This window comes from Sparus aurata, chromosome 4 (genome assembly GCF_900880675.1).
Source record: "Sparus aurata chromosome 4, fSpaAur1.1, whole genome shotgun sequence".
NCBI lineage: Eukaryota > Metazoa > Chordata > Actinopteri > Spariformes > Sparidae > Sparus > Sparus aurata.
Window position 1 is genome coordinate 33,675,465 of NC_044190.1, and position 17,908 is coordinate 33,693,372.

The 17,908-nt window shown below is 43.5% G+C and overlaps 1 protein-coding gene across 2 annotated transcripts in view; it reads right to left on the reverse strand.

Moving 5' to 3' along the window:
- The window catches only part of cd276 (CD276 molecule), a 73,851-nt gene that overhangs the window by 54,111 nt on the left and 1,832 nt on the right, over positions 1-17,908 (reverse strand). For both annotated transcript variants that reach the window (XM_030415083.1, XM_030415082.1), the window contains exon 2: positions 13,082-13,177. In XM_030415083.1, the coding sequence (XP_030270943.1) occupies positions 13,082-13,127 (46 nt within the window). In that variant the 5' untranslated portion in view covers positions 13,128-13,177. The remainder of the gene's footprint in view (positions 1-13,081; positions 13,178-17,908) is intronic.

A 17,908-nucleotide genomic window follows, 5' to 3' on the forward strand; every position in this document is an offset into this window, starting at 1 on the left:
AAAGCTGGAGAACAAAACCTGTTTTGCTATCATAGTCCACCACACCTGTGTCACGGGCTCACGCGTCGGCAATACTGCATTATTAAACAAAATGATGCTCCATAATTCCGACATGGAGAAAAATCAAAGCCTCCAAGTGTCAATCACACGACAGTTCTCTGACCCCCGTGGTGAAAACAGCCAAAAGGTTTTTTTTTTTTCTTTTTTTTTTTTTCCCTGCACTGTGATCATAAAAGCTCCTCTGGTGCTGTCGGGGGGTTTTCATATCGCCCCACACTGCGCCCACACTCACTCCGGCGCGGCAAACAATGGAGCGAGAGTTATCAGGGCAAAGCATGGCAGGAGCAGGCGGTATTGTGCCGCCACCAATAGGCATAGCCAAAGCAAATTTCTGGAGTGTGTGCCTTTGCTGTCCTTGGAGGTGGCCCAACCTTTGCAGTAATGAGTAGGACGCTCAGGTTTTTGTTGTTGTTGTTGTTGTTGTTGATGTTGTCATTGTTGTTTTTTTTTTTGTGGGAGTGGCGGGTCAGTGACAGCCCTCTCCGAGTTGCGCGTGTTGAGGAAGGAGGAGAGAGAGCAATTAAATCACTCCCCGAGCAGCCCGGGATGACTCACACCACTGAGTTCATACGGAAAAGGGGGAGGGGGGGGAGGGAAACGGAGAGAGAGAAAGAGATAGATAGAGAGAGAGAGAGACAGAGAGAGAGAGAGAGGCCAGCGTCGAGCTCACACTTAAAGATAATATCTGGAAACAAGCCAAGGAAGAGGCTGTGGTGGAGCCTCACACACTAATCCCTCAACACGGACCAAAGCCATGTCAGAGAGGAGAGGGAGATAGAAACTCCCCTTTCTCTTTCCCCCAGCCTCCTCTTTCACTCGCCGCTTCTATAACCGGTGACCTACTGCTCGCTCCGAGGCCCTGAGAGGACACAGATCTACACAGGGACCTTGTGTAGGGACACCGACCCCTGCGCTTGGAAAGAGAACACAAGGGGAGCGTTTTTTATGTTTTTTTTGCATCGCGACAAGAGGATGGGTTGGACATAGGAGAGGAGAGGAGAGGAGAGGAGAGGAGAGGAGGGCAAGCTAGGCCGAGCTGACGTCATGGAAAAGTGCACATCTGATGTCCTATTCGTCAGAGGTGAAATACCACGAGCCAAGGCGAATCGCTGCGCACTTGGCTGTTTTTTTGATCTGCTGCTGTTTACAACAAACAGAACCACGTTCTGCACCGTGGCCGACCATTTGATCGCCTCTCCTCAGGTCTGCTCCCGACATGAAAAAAACATGAGTTCTCCAGAGAGACAAGTGTACGTAGTAGAGGTTGAAGATTAGAAACGCAAGTGGTCTTTGGTGAGAGGGCCGGGCTGCACTTTGTAGCCGGGGCCGTGGTGTCTTCTCAGGGGCTAAGTGGGGGATCTCGCCTCTCCCTTCTCCCTCTCGATAAAGAGATGCTCAGAAGCCTTGGAGGGCAGGCTGGGAGACGTCAGGCTGTGGGGATTTACACACTGCACTTTGTGTTTATGGGCCTCAGCTCTGTTTGAGTGCCTGCGAGACAGAGACGGGCACTTTCACAGCCGACATGAAATAAACTCATTACAGCCTTTCGCGAGGCGCTGGCAACGGGCCCTGCTTAGCAGCGAAAGGCACAGGGACGGCTAAAGAAAGGCTGCAAGTGATCTTCACACCGCTCTACTTTCAAGACAACCCACCACCTTTTCACTATCAAAACCTCTTTCCATCACGCTTTTCCCTCAGGTGTGCACAGCATGGGTGCCGGCGGATTTGCCTCTGCCGTGTTATTTGTATAGTGAGCCGATGCTAGCTAGGCACACGAGGTGAGCGAGGAGGCTGAGTGTGAGACAGCGTGGGATGCGAGCAGACAGCAAATTGGAGGATCACAGCTTTTATAGGGAGGGTGCTTCCAGGGTGACAGCAAGGCTGTTGGTAAATAAAATCCAGTGATACCTCACATCATTCCGGCTGACGCAGACGGGACGTGTGCGCAGCCATGAACCTGAATTCACCTAAAAATACAGTATGTGCACAGAATCAGACAACTTGGCTGGGATTATAAGAGTGCACCGTTCAATTGAGTTATGTAGACAGGCATGATTATAATGTCTGCACCTTAAAGGCAGTGAGTAAAGTATGTCATTTCTGCCGGGAGATTATCAAAATAGAAACAAAGAGCGCGAGGTAGCGCGGGGAGATCATAAAGAGGCGTTCATGGACGAGGTAAAGTATTAAAGTTTGATTGACGTTGCGTTGGCAGACTTCCATCATCACCCTCTGACGTATCGTCTGATGTTTCCTTGTTTTTTTTCCTCAAAGTCGTAAGAACACACCACCAAATATAACGCAGTTAAATTGAGTAAAAGGGAGCGTACCTATGTTCCCCGGGTCCTATGTTCCCCGGTTTGTTCAACCCTAACCCTAACCCTAACCCTAAGGACCCTTTGGGTGAACAGCGGGGAACATAGGACCCTTTGTCTAAAAAATGGTCCTATGTTCCCCGGTTACATACAAAGCGGGGAACATAGGACCCTTTGGGTGAACAGCGGGGAACATAGGACCCTTTTTTAAAAAAAGGGTCCTATGTTCCCCGGTTCCATACAAAGCGGGGAACATAGGACCTGGGGAACATAGGACCCGGGGAACATAGGGATGATCCTGAGTAAAATTAGAATTTCTCTGAGTTTGGATACTGTTGGAAACCTCTTGGATAACGCAAGTGCACAACTGAACTTAATCTACATAGAAAATAGGGTCAAGTGGTTTCACATACACATACAAAAAACTTTGTAACTTTATAAACCATGCACACTTTACTGAACTACAATGTAAGCCTGAAGTGAACAGTTATGGTCACTACATTAAGTAAGAGATAAGACAGCAACTTTAACAAGCAGTCATATATCTACTTTCATGGCCATCAACTGCCTGTGATAATAACACTAATAATGTGCCATTTAAATGTGCTAATTCCAGGCCATTGGTATATCACAGCATAGTCTACAGGGACATTAATAAAACCAATCAACTTTCTCTAGTGTACACAGGGCGCGCTTTATTTATAGTGCCAAAACTTTATTAATCTGCGATGTGGAGACAAAGTGAGAAAACCGGTTGACAGTGATGATGATCAGAGTTGGTCTTCACTTAAAACTTTTTTCAAAGTTTGGGATTATTAATATCTTCAGTGATTGACAGGCACTGACAGCATCATAGATTTCAATGAAAAAGGCACAACATTTACAGTGATTAACTCTCGGAGGATTTGTTATGTTTTGTTTTGAGCGTCTTTGCCATTTTTTTCGACTATTTTGGGTTTCTGGCAGCTTTGTATTTCGTTATAGTCAGACTAATGGCTTAGTATTTGCTGGTAAAAAGGATAGCATGCACGCAGGGTAAGGAGAGTTAAAAAGATGGCAAACAAAGAAGTAATGAATGCGAAGAAAATCTGCAAAAATAAACCAAAAGGAATTCACATCTGTCATCATCCTGCTAAAGTCTGAAATTACAGTTCACGAGGTAACAACGTTAAATAATGTGGATACAGTCACGATGAGCTATACTGTAAATAAGACTTTCTAAATGCCATATGTGGGATGTTCAGTGGAAACTGCATACAGGCATATGTGTGGCACAGCCGCCTGTGCAGAAGCTTCATCCTGTTCAGTCGTTTCACATTGTTTTGTTTTAACTTCTTATCCCAACTCCTTGAGAGTGAGTCAACAAATGGCTGTCCTTGGCATCTGTTAGCACACACTGTTTCAGATTAACAGAGCTAAGGATGATATTCAAGAAGCAGTGCCAAACTAGCTACTGGAAGTAAAAATTCTAAAAAGTCCAACTACAGTTCCTTCAAGTTTATCACACCAACAATTCCAACAGGCACAGAGACTGAATACAATTGAGTAAGAAGAACTAAATGCGATGAGCTCGGGGGCGATTTCTATCTGACTATTGTCATGAAATACAACTTGTTAGAGCTGACAAATGGAAATTGTGAATTTAGCAGGGTTTTGGCAAAAAGTATGGCTATTTGGAACATACTGCGGACACAGATGGACAGCAGAGAACTGGATCATGCTGCCGTTTTTACGGTCATTTGCAGCTTTTTCCCCACTGTGAAAACCGGTCACAATTGGATCCATTAACTGACATGAAGTCCAAGTTTCTACATTTCAGGCCTACAAAGCAGGGAGGGTTCGAGACTCCGATCAAACCAACAGAATGGTGAGAACTTGAGAAAGAAATACGAGATTGAAAAAGCTTTGTCTTTCTTTTGATTGTGCTTAATTTATATCCATAGACACAAGGCCAGTCAGATCCACAGCATGTTCCAGTAGTAGATCATTGCAGCCCCACTCCTCCGAGGACTTAAAATACTCCACGATTCAAAAAGCTAATCACACCGGAGCCAGAAATGATCAGTTCTGTGAGTCGGACTCTTAAATGACGGTTTATTTCATTTCTGCTGTTGTTTATTGACGTTACAAGCAGAGACGAGCGCTTTTCAACGAAGCCGACAAACTGATTGATTGAAGCCATTAGCAGACAGGTAATACAGTGGATCAACTTAGTCTATCACTGAGCTGTTTGAAAGGGAAACTGGTCAAAGTGCCTGTTTTAAGCAGTATCTGTGGCATCACCATCAATAAAAATCCAGTCACACACACAAATACACACCCTGCTACACACAATTTCATGCAGAAACAGACAACCAAAGGCCAGAGAACACATTGATATTCCACACCTGTATGGCTCCTGACAGCTCCACGGCAGCACACTGTCTGAGGAATTGGACACGAGACACTACAATGCAGACGCCATGGCAGAGCTGCTCTGGAGCAAGAGAGGTTCCCATCAGCATGACCGGCAACAGTCACATACACAAACACACACATGTACAAACAGCTGCTGGTACACAGGTGTCTGGGCCCGGGTACTGTCCCTAACACACACACAGACACACACACACAGACAGTCGTGTTTCCATCTATTAAGAGGACGCTACTTGACTTACATTCACTTCACGAATACTTACCCCTTACCCTAACCACTACTTGCCAAACTCTCACTATTCTCCCGTACACTGCCCCTCTGTTAACCTAACCTTAGCCTAAACCTGACCTTAAACCAAGTCTTTACCCTGATATTGATTGATTTACATTAGAGGGAGTGTTTTGTCAAGTGTTTTCTTGAGGGCTGAACAATATTTCTTTTGTTGTTTTAAATGATATTGCAATATGTGCAATTGTGGTATGAATCAACATTTTAGTGGTAATGATAATTCTAGCATTTCATTACATTTAAAAAATATATACAAATTACTAATTTTGCTTGGATCTATGCCAAACAAGCATGTTCCCTCAAGTCTGGAGACTCTTACATGCAGCTCAGGACATCTTTGTTGTATGGGTAAGTTAGTTAGTTACTTCCAATGATTCTGTCTTGAATTATATATTTTTTAATGTTTTTTTTTTTTTTTTACCTGCACCAAAAATATGTGATACTACCAGGTATCACGTTATTAAAGTCGTTGATAAAATTGCGTTATTAGTCCCAGGCTTTAGTACGTGTACAGCCTTTTCCACGCAATGTCAGTATACTGCAGATTTTTTAATAATCATCGAAAGGTTCCCGTCGGCTATCACATAGCTCTTTTTCTTGAAATACCTATACCTACTCTGTAGCACCACAATACTTAATAATTTAGAAAGGTATGTTGCAACACATTTTGCCTTTATCAAAAAAAACTGCCTGTGATTTGAATATTGCTCTCGGCCGTGTTTTGATTAATTGCTTAGCTCTAGTTTGGTCCCTGGAAGGAACGTGGGTCCCCGCAATGTGAGTGTAAACAGATTTATGTCCCTACAACATCAGTAACACACACACACACACACACACACACACACACACACACACACACACACACACACAGTCTCCATTGTTCAAGTTAGTAATGTCTGCAGCTGTCTGTAAGGATTACTTTCACATCTCACTGACTTCAGATGCACTTCGTATGTTGACGTCCAGCCCATATCCGCAATATACACATTTAAACATGCAATTCGATACCAATTCAGGGCCTGTCACCTCAATAAGCAATACAACCACACCAATCCAATGTGGCTCAGTTCAATAACAACTATAGCCACCCAAAGATTACCACCTCACCATCTCTCTTTATGAAAGGTAACAACGGTGACAGTTCAATAACACATAGCACACAGTGAGCAGAGCCAGTCATAGACCTATTTGTTTAACACAGTAAGCACACAAGTTCAAAGGGTAGTTTGAAACTCTGCTGAAACATATGACAACGAAGGAAATACTCATGCGATTTCATAAATGAGGAAAATCAAGCAGCAGCACTGGAGGTGGGGGTGATATTGACACAGAGAAAGTAAACAGGTGCTAACAGATTGCAATGACAGTAGTCGGACAAGAAGACGAGCAGCAGAATATATGCTTTTACAACACTGCCCCCCTCTGTTGATGAGTACAACTGCAGTACTTTTTCACTCTGGACATTTTGCACCACCTGAACATCAAAGGATTCTGCTCAAAGGATCTGTGAGCTCTTTCATACCGATTATTCTTATGATATAACCAAACCCTGTAAAAAGTCTGAGGGGAAAGCTAGCTTTTGATTTCATGCTGTCAGAAGCAGATGTAGATGTCCATTTAAAAAAAAAAAGTAAATATATATATATATATATATATATATATATATATATATATATATGTATATATATATATATATATGTATGTATGTGTATATATATGTCATATATACAGATAATTATATATATATATATATATATATATGTATATATATATATATATATACATATATATATATACACATATATATATATACACATATATATATATATATATATAATTATCTGGAAAACATTAAGGGAGAGGCATGTGCAAAGTAAGCGGGATTTGCTTCGAAATTAGCAATCTGAAAAAAGAGCCTGTGTCTTGAGCAGCGCTTTTTTCAAATGGCCCCTTGGTGAAAGACCCACAATATGGATGAGATTAAGCGAGACTTAAAGCCGTCTGCGGTGTAAAGGGGTCACTTTCAACATTAAGCTGTGAGCATAATCTCTTCCTTTCCCATTTTTGCTCCAGGAACTCATCATGGAGTGTGAGTGCCCTCACTGAGGAAGGGATACAGGTGATGGCAGATTGAAGAGACAAGGACTCTTACTTGCTTATTTTCCGCAATGTCATAAATCAGGATGAGACTATTGTGGTATTTTCTCTTTTTCCACTCTCTTTTTCCCCCTATCTCTGCTCCCCCCACCTTGCTTCTTTCATAGGTGTATGCCATCTCATATCCCGTCAATAACCTGTTAATGGGCTCTGGCAGTCTGATGATGGTGCTGGCTGAAGAGCAGCGGGCAGATAAGGGCAAGCTTCTGGCTTACAAGTCTGAGAGACAGAGAGCTTTTGATGAGGAGGAGGCTCGAATGGAAAAGAGAGGAAAGGGGCTGGTGGACGAGGAAGCACCCCAAGGTAACAGCAGGGTCGTGGGGTTAGATCTGAGTTGAGTGCAGCTAATTTCTCATAGTGGAAGGCTATATTGTGGTGGACATTCACATTTGCCGCATTTCCACTTCAGCAACTTACTCCGAGGACTTGCAACCTTTGGAGCAGGGTCCAAAACACCAGGGTCTAAATTAAGCAGCATGGACATACCCCAAAAATGTACTACACGAGGGGTACTACTTTCCAAAAAGTACAGGAACTTTAGGGCTGGTGCTTGTGGTACATTGACTATTACATTTACTATTTCCATGTTTTTAACTTTCTCCCAGGACAAGGACCCTTTGTGAACCATGCATTTTAGGGCCCGAGCAACATACCCCCCAAAATGTCCTATTTGAGGGGTAGTACTTACCAAAAGTACAGGAACTTTGGGGGTTGGTCCTTTTGGTGATGACGACTCGAGTTACTGACTAGTCAAGGCCACACATTTTATTTCAGCTACCAAAATCTTCAGCCACAAACTAACACATCCCCTGTCCCTCAACACATCCAAATGGATTTACAGAGGAAAGCAGATGGACCAACACTGAAGTCCAGGAATGGATGAGTCCTGGGCATATTGCAGTATAGTCATGCCAAAAATTACTTCTAAAAACAGCCGTCGCTTTCCAATACGTCAATGGAATAATTTGTCTAATCTCTGCAGTTATTAAGACTTCATTGGAAGCACAGGCAACAAAGGGCTGAAGGAACCTTTCTGTTCCTTCCTGGGACAAGAAATTCCAGGTACTTTTGGTGGACACCCAAATGGCCATCAATACAAAGGAACCAGTAAGAGCGGATGAGAAAGACAAAGGTGGTTTTTGTCCTGATCCCACTGATGAGGCAGGCGTGTCACATCTGCTGTCTTATGAAATGCATCTTTTGGCTCTTTCACAGTTTCATTCTCTGCTGCATTCACCAGGAGTGATGCGAGGTCAAGCAAGGGTCAGCTTGTCGACAGCTGTGTTGTCTTCATGACATCACCGCCGCCACTTCACCAATGATATCACCCTGGGGTAGGTGTTTCCCTCTGTCTGCTCGCCGGTTTGCTTCCTCAGCAAGTCGGTAGCTGTGATGCTTTCCAAGCACAGATCAGCATCCGTTCAACCCATTCATCACAGCCCACTAGGCACACAACAGACCCACATATGGCTCCAGGCCCCTCTCCCCCTCCAGAACTGCAATCTCGGCATATTAACCGTATCAATTTTTTAACAATCCCACAAGGCAGCATTTTTTAGGACTTGTTGAAATAATCATGAGGTGCTTGTTGGGTAATGCACTCTGTTTCAATGAGCGCACTGTGAGAAACGAAGAGCCTGGGAAACAGTGAGTCAGAGGCAAGCCAACGGAGGCTGGTCATTATGTATGCATTGCGGCGAAACCAATCTTTGTTGAGCCTGTCCTCGATTGTTTTTAAAAGGATACTTCACTGGACGCAATCAAATTAGCAAGAACATCACTGATATGGGGTAATAACCCTAAATTGAATTTCTGCACAGGCTAAAGTGTCCCCTCTCTGCAGAATCAATTGCTGTGAAGGGAAAAGGAGGACAGGAAGAGGGCATTCACAGTTAGCAGACCTTTAAAAAGTACACCAGAGATGCAGGCACGAGCAGGCTATTTTCACGCTCCGGAGCTTTAGCCATAATGCTCGCCTGCCCACTATTACGATAGATGCAATCTATCCAATTATGCTAATTAATTTGAATTACCTTACAGCTCCCATCATCGGGGAGCGAAATTGGGGTCAGCTTTCCATTTCTGCATTTGCGTGAATACAATTCTCTTTCATTGTTTGGGTGCTAAGTGCTGCACACGGCGAGATCTGGCAGCCTAGTGGCTGTGCTAACTGAACAGAGTATGACAACAACAAGCAATTAGCTAGACAGCCTCCTGTTAGCTCTGCCACCGGCTGACACTGCTGCGTGCTGTGCTGGAGTGAGCCAAGGATGGAACTGTATTCAGCTACAGTTGTGGCTCGGCCATAATTGTACTCATACACTGACATTTCAGTCATTTTGCTGACATTTATAACTACTGTGGTGATAATGAGTGCGATAAAAAGAAACTGAAGCTGTTATGAGCAACCGGGGTCAAAGGTCGAAGCCAAGCTGAGTTGGATCAGCACATTTTCTTCACTTCTGCTCTTTCAACAGGGCATTTGAGCACAAAAACAACAACCCCCATCGCAGACAAGCCTCTTCACGGCCGCAGTGACACAACAGCTGTGCAGTGCTGTATGAGTAACATCAGGGAGAGAATGATCCATCATCTGACTACCGAGTCAGGATACAGCTGGGAGCTACAGAGACAATGTTACTGCGTTGGGATGACAGTGCTGTCATGTGCTTGTCCTTGTGTTTTCCTTCCACAAACACTGTCCTCGTAATAGGAAGTGTGTTGGCAGGGACCACAAAGTGTTATCGCGCCTACCGATATGGGCACTTGCTGGAGTTATCAAAGCAATGACGTGGCTGAATACAAGGAAGATTACAGCCAGTAATCCCAGCGAGGGACCCGGGGACCCTGAATCATATCAACGCACACATGCGCACGGATATACACATACACAGCTGCTCATGTGATTACACAAACGTGTGTGGTTTCTGTTTGCGGGGACAATAGAAGCAAAACATGGCTCTTTATAAATCAAAGGCAACCGAATTGACCTTTTTAATTAGTTAGTCAGATAATTACTGCTGTCCAATACAGGTAACAAATAGAAAAGGCTGTGCATTCATTTGTCAACCTGCAATTTTATCAAGCTCATGCCACGGCACTCAATATCTTAATTAACGCTGAATACAAAATACAGATTGAATTTGTCTGTTGTTCTGAAGTGCACCTGAAACCCTCTTCCAAGCCGGTGGCACAGCGCGACTTATACTGAATCAAATAAGCTCCACAAAGCATGCTGGGGTTTTTCTTTGTATCACCATACACTGTTACATGCACACACTATAGTATCAAACTAGACTCCAACTAATTCACTTAGTGCTCCAGTTAGCAGAGAGAAACGGAATCATTGTGTGAGCTACAATAGCCCATTACCCGTGAGTTAAAGAGCTCCATCAGTCCCCGACACCTCCTCCTCCTCTTCCCTCCCGGTGAGAGCAGCGAGTTAGGCAGTGGATGCCACGCAGCCAGTAATGAGCAGGCCGCGGGCCCATTTGTGCTGGGAGAGAATAGGTCCCTAATGAACCACTGAAGACACTTAGGTCCACTGAGTCAAGATTGAAATGTGCCGCTGATGGCCGACAGGAGGTTGTGTCAGCTCAACCAGAGAGCAGAAAAGGCGAAAAATAGCTCCCTTTAAACGATGGTGCTCTGGCCGATAAAAGGTTTTTGTGAACTTTGCAGCCGAGACCTGAGAATTAATTTATGTTTCTGCAAACGATGGACGTGTTGCAACTTTTAACTTTATGCCTTATTATGTTCAATTTTCTACATTGTGCTTATGGTCAGCTTAGGTTTCGACATTGAAAACGCCAGAGATGGACAGAGTACTCGACCCCAGTACTTGAGTAAGAGTACAAATACTACTGGTCAAAATTTACTCCATTACAAGTAAAAGTAGCTCAGTCGAAATGTTACTCGAGTAAGAGTAAAAAAGTACTTGCTTTTAAAGGTACTTAAGTATCCAAAAGTAAATGCTTTTAAATTTACTTTAAGTAAAAGTAAGAGTAAGAGTAAATTTCTTATTTTTCACATCAATGAATTACTATAATTTTTTCTAAATGAATTTAAGGACCTTTTAACTCTTGTTTCTGAGAATTAACTCTTTGAAACCACCTGCACTGATGTGCTTGCTTTGAGGACCACAATGTTATATAAAGCCTGCAGAAACACCTATAAAAACAAATAAAATGAATGGGATCACAGGAAGACAGCAGATGCTGCAGATGCAGATGTTTATTAACAATCATTAAAACTGTAACCAAATGAACCTGCACCGTCCAACTAACTCTCTATCATTTAGCTAAGTTGGGAACTGGAACCCCCTCAAAGACCAATGTTGTCCCCAGACCACTGGTTGGGAATCACTGCTTTACAAAAAACTACATCTGATGCAGCCATTGTCGCGGTTTTGTGTTGACAAACGCAGTCGAGTGCGTGGCTACTTTGGTGGTATCCTTATGGGGAGGGATGACATATTTCCGCATTTACGTAGATCCCAGTGGAGAGCGTGCACTGTGATAGGTTTCCTTCTTTGACAAACACAGCTTTTGTCCAATAGTATTTTCGAAAAAAAAAAAAAAAAGAGCTGACCTGAAAGTAACGAGTACTTTTCAGCCTTCCTAGAAATTAACTCGAATTAACTTAAGTACAGTACTCAAGTAAATTTACTCCATTACTGTCCACCACTGGAAAACACTGGGTTATAGTAACGATAGATCGTGTTTTGGATAACCTGGGCCTTTTGCCACACAAATATCCAGAGGTTTAGTGCTTACAAATATTAGCATGGTGTCTTGAACAGTGGTCTCTGGCTTGGCCGCTATCGGCTGTAACACCTCCAGCATCCCCTCTCCCTCCTGACATGACAGTCAGCTCATATACAGGTACAGTAATGTAAATTTGCCCAAATTTGAACGTATTTGCTGTCTGCAGAAATGCAACATGACAACATTTTTGTTCTGCCAACTAGGCTGAACTTTCCCTCCTTCGTCTTCCGGGTATACATTAATACACAGGAATATCACCCACTATGAGATTTTAATTTACATTACGTGTCAGCCACACACCAACTGGGAAAACAGTTGTTGTTCAAAAAATACGAACTGTCGACCCCGTTTCTGACATGCTCACTTCCCTTATTTTATTTACGGCGTCTCGAGACGTTATCAAGCCCGCGCAGGCTATTTGTCTCTTTTTTTATGATGACACTTGTTTTTCTTGGAGCACCATTTCTACTGAAGTAAAACTTTTGAGTGCGTGAGTTATGAATCCTCAGTTGCAACATCAACCACCACCCCTGCTACCCCGTGTTATAAATATAAAAGGATGACTTCGACACCGCACTCCCTGAGTCACAGCGGAGAAACTGCACTTCTAGCAAATTTTCATCGAGGGCCTCACCCAAGCCCCGAGCTCTACTCCTCACCTGTCAGGAAAAGGTCAAAGCTATTCTGTTTTACAAGCTGAATAATAAGAGAAATATATATGGAAAAAAAAATAAAAGCACACTCCCGTATCATAGAGTTGTAACCCTATAAAAACTCCAACTTATTGTGAGAAATGTCTTTTTGCTCCCTGAGGCAGGATGTCTATATAAATAAGAAAATGTTCTTTGTCAACCCATCTAGATGGATGAGACTTTAAACAGAGAGGGTTTATAACTCCATGGCTATTGGCACATTACTTTTTGGGAGTAGCCTCATTTGAACTGTTGTTTCACCCAGTGAATGCTTTGAAGGGAGAAGACTAATAGGCCCTGCAGGGCGTATTGTTTAACAGAAAGTGGCATTTGCCACTGTGGTTGACTCAGATTTAATGGCAGGGCACAGGCAGGGGCGACACCCACCCATAGCTTGGACGGCCAGCATTGCGGGCAGCAGGAGGGACAGCATGGTCTTTCAGGGTGGATTCGAACCGCAGGTCAACTTCTTCAGACACAGCGCTGCAGGGGAAAAAACACAAGGCACTGTAAGAACAAGGAACACAACAGCACAGTGAATTATGAAGACTGAGGATGGAAGGGTGAATAAGAGGAGTCACAAACAGAGAGGGGTGTTTTTTTTAATGTCTTTGGTTTGACTTTATTCCCCTCTCGGGAGGAGATAATGAGACGACCCGACATATTTCATAAATTAAAGGCGCGTTGAATGTCTAGAATAATTTCTTTTTGTGACTTATAAACTCATCCGAAAAGTACGTCTGAAGGACTATTTCAGTCTACTGTCTGGCCGGCTCAGGGCTTTTTCTCTTTCAGACGGAGGGAGTGGAGCTGTGATGACAAATGGGGACTTCCAAAGTTGACGGGAAACAGCCGAGTCATTCTCTCTGCCTTCCAGAGGGAAAACACTACTTTAGGAGTGAGTAGAGACAGACAAAAACTATCCCCGCCCCGTCTACTTCCACTCCACCATGCATGAAATATTTATGAGATATATATCTGAGAGAGGATGTTGGAGGTCACGATTTGTATTTGTTGAAGACAAAACAACCTATATATATATATATATATATATATTTATTTTTATTTTTTTCAAATAAACCTGGGAATAAGCTATTGTAATTTATATGAAGCTGTTTTTCCACAGTCATCTTTTGATAAATAATTGGCTAGAACAACATCACTCACTATATTGGTTTCACAGGGTCCGTGTTTGCTTGCTGCATTTCCTCCGGGATGATTTTTGAAACACAAGGTGCACAGATGGATAAGATGTACAACATTTTGTTCAGTAAGAGAAATGGAGAGAAGGGGAAAGAGTTTTCTATTATTAAACGACATACTCGGCATTTTGGATATTCGGCAAATGGGGTGTATAAAACATATATGTAGAAAGGCGGTAATTCAAGTGATTGCAGAGTTCACTGGATGCCTTTATCGAGTTATAATGTCTTTGTTTGATATTCACGTTCGTGCATAACGTCATTCTGTCCGCTGTTAAAAAGGATTTGATGATTTCATGTGCTTAAAATGAAGTTTTGAAAGTTAATGTTTCCCTCGGCCGAACAGGATGAGAGCAACAATCCACCAGCAGTCATGATCCATTTGAACTGACCTCGCATGACATCATTTGTTTGCACATTAAGGAAGAGTCACACGGGTCTGCTTCCTCTCTCTTTTCCTAACACTTGCGTTCTGTTTGGTGAGTTATCCACGTCCTCCTTCCTGCCCGCACTCTCTATTCCTCTTTTCCTATAAATACCTGGAGGAGCAAGTTTTCAGTGCCCAGAGACAGTGTGTGTGAGCTGGATGACGGTCGATTAAAAAGCTCCGCGTCCTCATCTCATGTCAAACATCTTTCAAAATCATTCTCACGTTTTTGTTCCACAGGTTTTTGTTTGTGGACCAATAAGATAATCTGCAGACTGCTTTATCAGCCTATCCAGCGTAGCTCTCGGTGCGACTGTCTTTTTTCATTCGACCACTGGGAGTCACCAAAGTCTGACTTTTTTTTGTTTCTAGCCCTGTAAATATCTTCTCATGAGAGCCAAAAAACAAATGGAACAGGAAAGTAAAGCTAAGCGAAGTGTTCAGTATGTTTAAAGGACTGAATACGAAGAAAAAAATATCCATAACACTTTAATTAAAATAATAATTCAAATAATTCAAGTGTGTAATTAAAGAGTCATCCAGACATTTCTGCACACACACACACAGACGTAGGCTTTACGTTTTTAAAAGCTTATGCGTCAAAACATTTTCTATTTGTGTATTTAAGAAACACTTTAATAACTTATAGTAGTGACGCAGACAGGACACATCTCTTCTTCTGCCTCTCTTTAACAACAAAACACCCATTGTCTCAAGAGCGTGGCTGTATTAAAGTTACCACACTAGTTACGGCACGTCTGTTTAACCAGTTGGCAGGATAACGTTCCATTTCTGCTTGTTTAAGCCTTGTGATCGCACAATACACGATCAGGGACAGTGTGAACTTGTCTGACAAGAGAAACAAAGGCAACATCTGCACAGGGCGACTGTTAACCCGAGAGGAAGTCGGCTTTAAGACATCGCTGCTGCACTCCAAAGGCTCAAGTTTTCCTCATTGATTGTGAATATTTTGAAATATCAAATACTTGTTTTTCAGACTATCTTCACCCCAGCACCAGGAGCATTGATTTTTTTTTTTTCGCTGTACTCTCTGACAGCCAGTTGATACATGCACTGCTGTGCCGCCCACCTCGTCCGGAGGCAAATTAACTCAGACGCTGTTGTGCTCGTCACGCAGTAAACAAGCATCGCTATAACTTTCTGTCACAAAAAGATCTGAGATTTTATGCCAAGATGGAGATTAAAGTATCACAACAACACAACACCCACACTTGTATTTCTTTTGAACACTTATACGAGCTTTCGATTCAGGGAGAGAAGTGTTTTTAAATTTCATCCGTTTTCTACTTCGACCCAGCATTTACAGTAACTACCGTGGGCGTTTCACAGCTCTGAACACCAAGGCGTGGCCAGATGTGGTGACGTCCCACCAAACAAGATAAGTGAAACCTTATGTTGGAGCGGATGTACGTAGACGCGAACCTACGACGATTAATGTCACCTAACGCCGTCCTTTCGCGTTTTAGACACACGTGTAACATTCATATTGGATGAAGGCAGGTAACAGAATCTGTCATGTGGCGTTTTCAGTATGAATGATTTCATTATTGCCATCAGCTGTGGCTCCACCTCATGGCTCAACCAGATCCTTTTCCATGAGGTTCCATTTTATGGCCTCGCCAGAGAGGATGTGGGCAGGAGGAGTGCAGCTTCATCACAAAGTTTCCATAACAGCACACTCACTCTGCTCGCCCTCCGGACTCTCCGAGAGCACGGGCCTGCCGCAGACCGACTCGCTGGGAATACTATCGGAATCTCCTCAGCGGCCTAGACGTTCTGAACCCGGTCTAAATATTCAGTGGAGGAAAGACACATCCCAGCCGCCCTCTCCACACGGGGTTAGGGTTTCTGTTGATATGTCTTTTCCAGCATGACCTAAAATGTGCCGACACACCAAACCACAGTCTGAGTCCGTCTGTGTTGTGCAGGCACCAGGAAGCCTTCAAAGGGTTTTTTTTTTTTTTTTTTTACTGAATGACTCAAGCACTAACCCGACCCCCTGCCGGCATCCTGTTTTTTCACTATTCAGCCTTTAATGATTGAGTTCAATGTCAGAGATCAGAACAAGCTTTGACCACACCTGCAGCCCGAGGGATACACCGCCACAGAAAAGAAAAAAAAAGAAAAAATCTATGCTATCATCCATTACTGTGTTACACCAATACATCAAAACTATCACCAACTCCTCATTCTGATTTCGGCGCTGTTCGTGGGAATTAACTAATAATGGCGCTCTCTACAGTGAGAGCCATTAAACCGGGAAAGAAACGGCGGCTGACAGACTGTTTGACAGTGCGAATGTCTCGGATTTCCTTCGGTGGTCGGCAACTTTTGAGCCGTAATCACCGGTGTATTTCATTTTGACACAGCGCTAAGGATTATTAAGCTCCTCGCTGAGGTCAAAGAAAAAGAGAAATGACTCCTAAAGTATCACAGAACATTAAGATTTACAGTTTAATGCCGTGGTCATTGTACCGCCGCACTGTTCGTTTTGAGAAAGCTGTGACAGTTGGACGCTGCTGCTCTTGAGTCCGACTCCTCGATGATGAGGGCAGTCTTAAACGATATCGGTACAACAGACCTGACTGACCTTCCGGGTTGAAATGTCTTACTTTGGCCATATGGCTGGCATCGCTGCCGAGCTCCTCAAACCATTGGGAACTGTTCAACCCCTTCGCGATAGAGACATTTCCTACCTGGAAGACAACCGGTGCCATTGAGGAGGACTGCAATCGTGGGATGAATTGAGCTTTACTGTTCTTTTTGAGAAAGCTGTGACAGTTCGACGCTGCTGCTCTTGAGTCCGACTCCTGGATGATCAAGGCAGTCTTAAACGATATCGGTACAGGAACAGACCTGACTGACCTTCCGGGTTGAAATGTCTCACTTGGCCATATGGCTGGCATCGCTGCCGAGCTCCTCAAACCATTGGGAACCGTTCAACCCCTTCATGATAGAGACATTTCAAACCTGGAAGACAACCGGTGCCATCGAGGAGGACTGCAATCATGGGATGAATTGAGCCTTCCGGATCCATATGGAAGCAGTAGTTAGAGTTTAGCAAACCGTTTAAAGGAACGACCGGATTCACTCCATGCGGGGAAAATGCATCCCATATCGGGCGACTTGATTAACGCATTAATCAGTCGAATTGCACATTAGTCTGTCAAGCTACGGAAAGAAGAGCTCCATAAACTTCAGAAAAGATTTTTCTTTACGGCTCAGGCGTGTGAAAGTTTTTACTTGCCGACTGTCTCTGTAATCACTGAAAGTCTAATTCACAGCTCACACCAGGTCAAGCATCAGTCTCATACAGCAATCCAATAATAGGCGAGATAGCCAGACTGTGTATTTTTATCTGGCTGACAATTAGCGAGCGGCGGCGGCGTCAACTGCAGGGCACCAGAAAAGTCCATAGGATCAGTGCGCAACGTGACAGCTGCTTCAACATCCTGCTTTTGTGAAGCCGCGAGAGCCAATTTAGTGTAACCTTTATCTTACAGCAGCTCGACGTGAATGCGCACTAATACGGAGATGAAATAATATTTGGGACTTCCAGCTGTC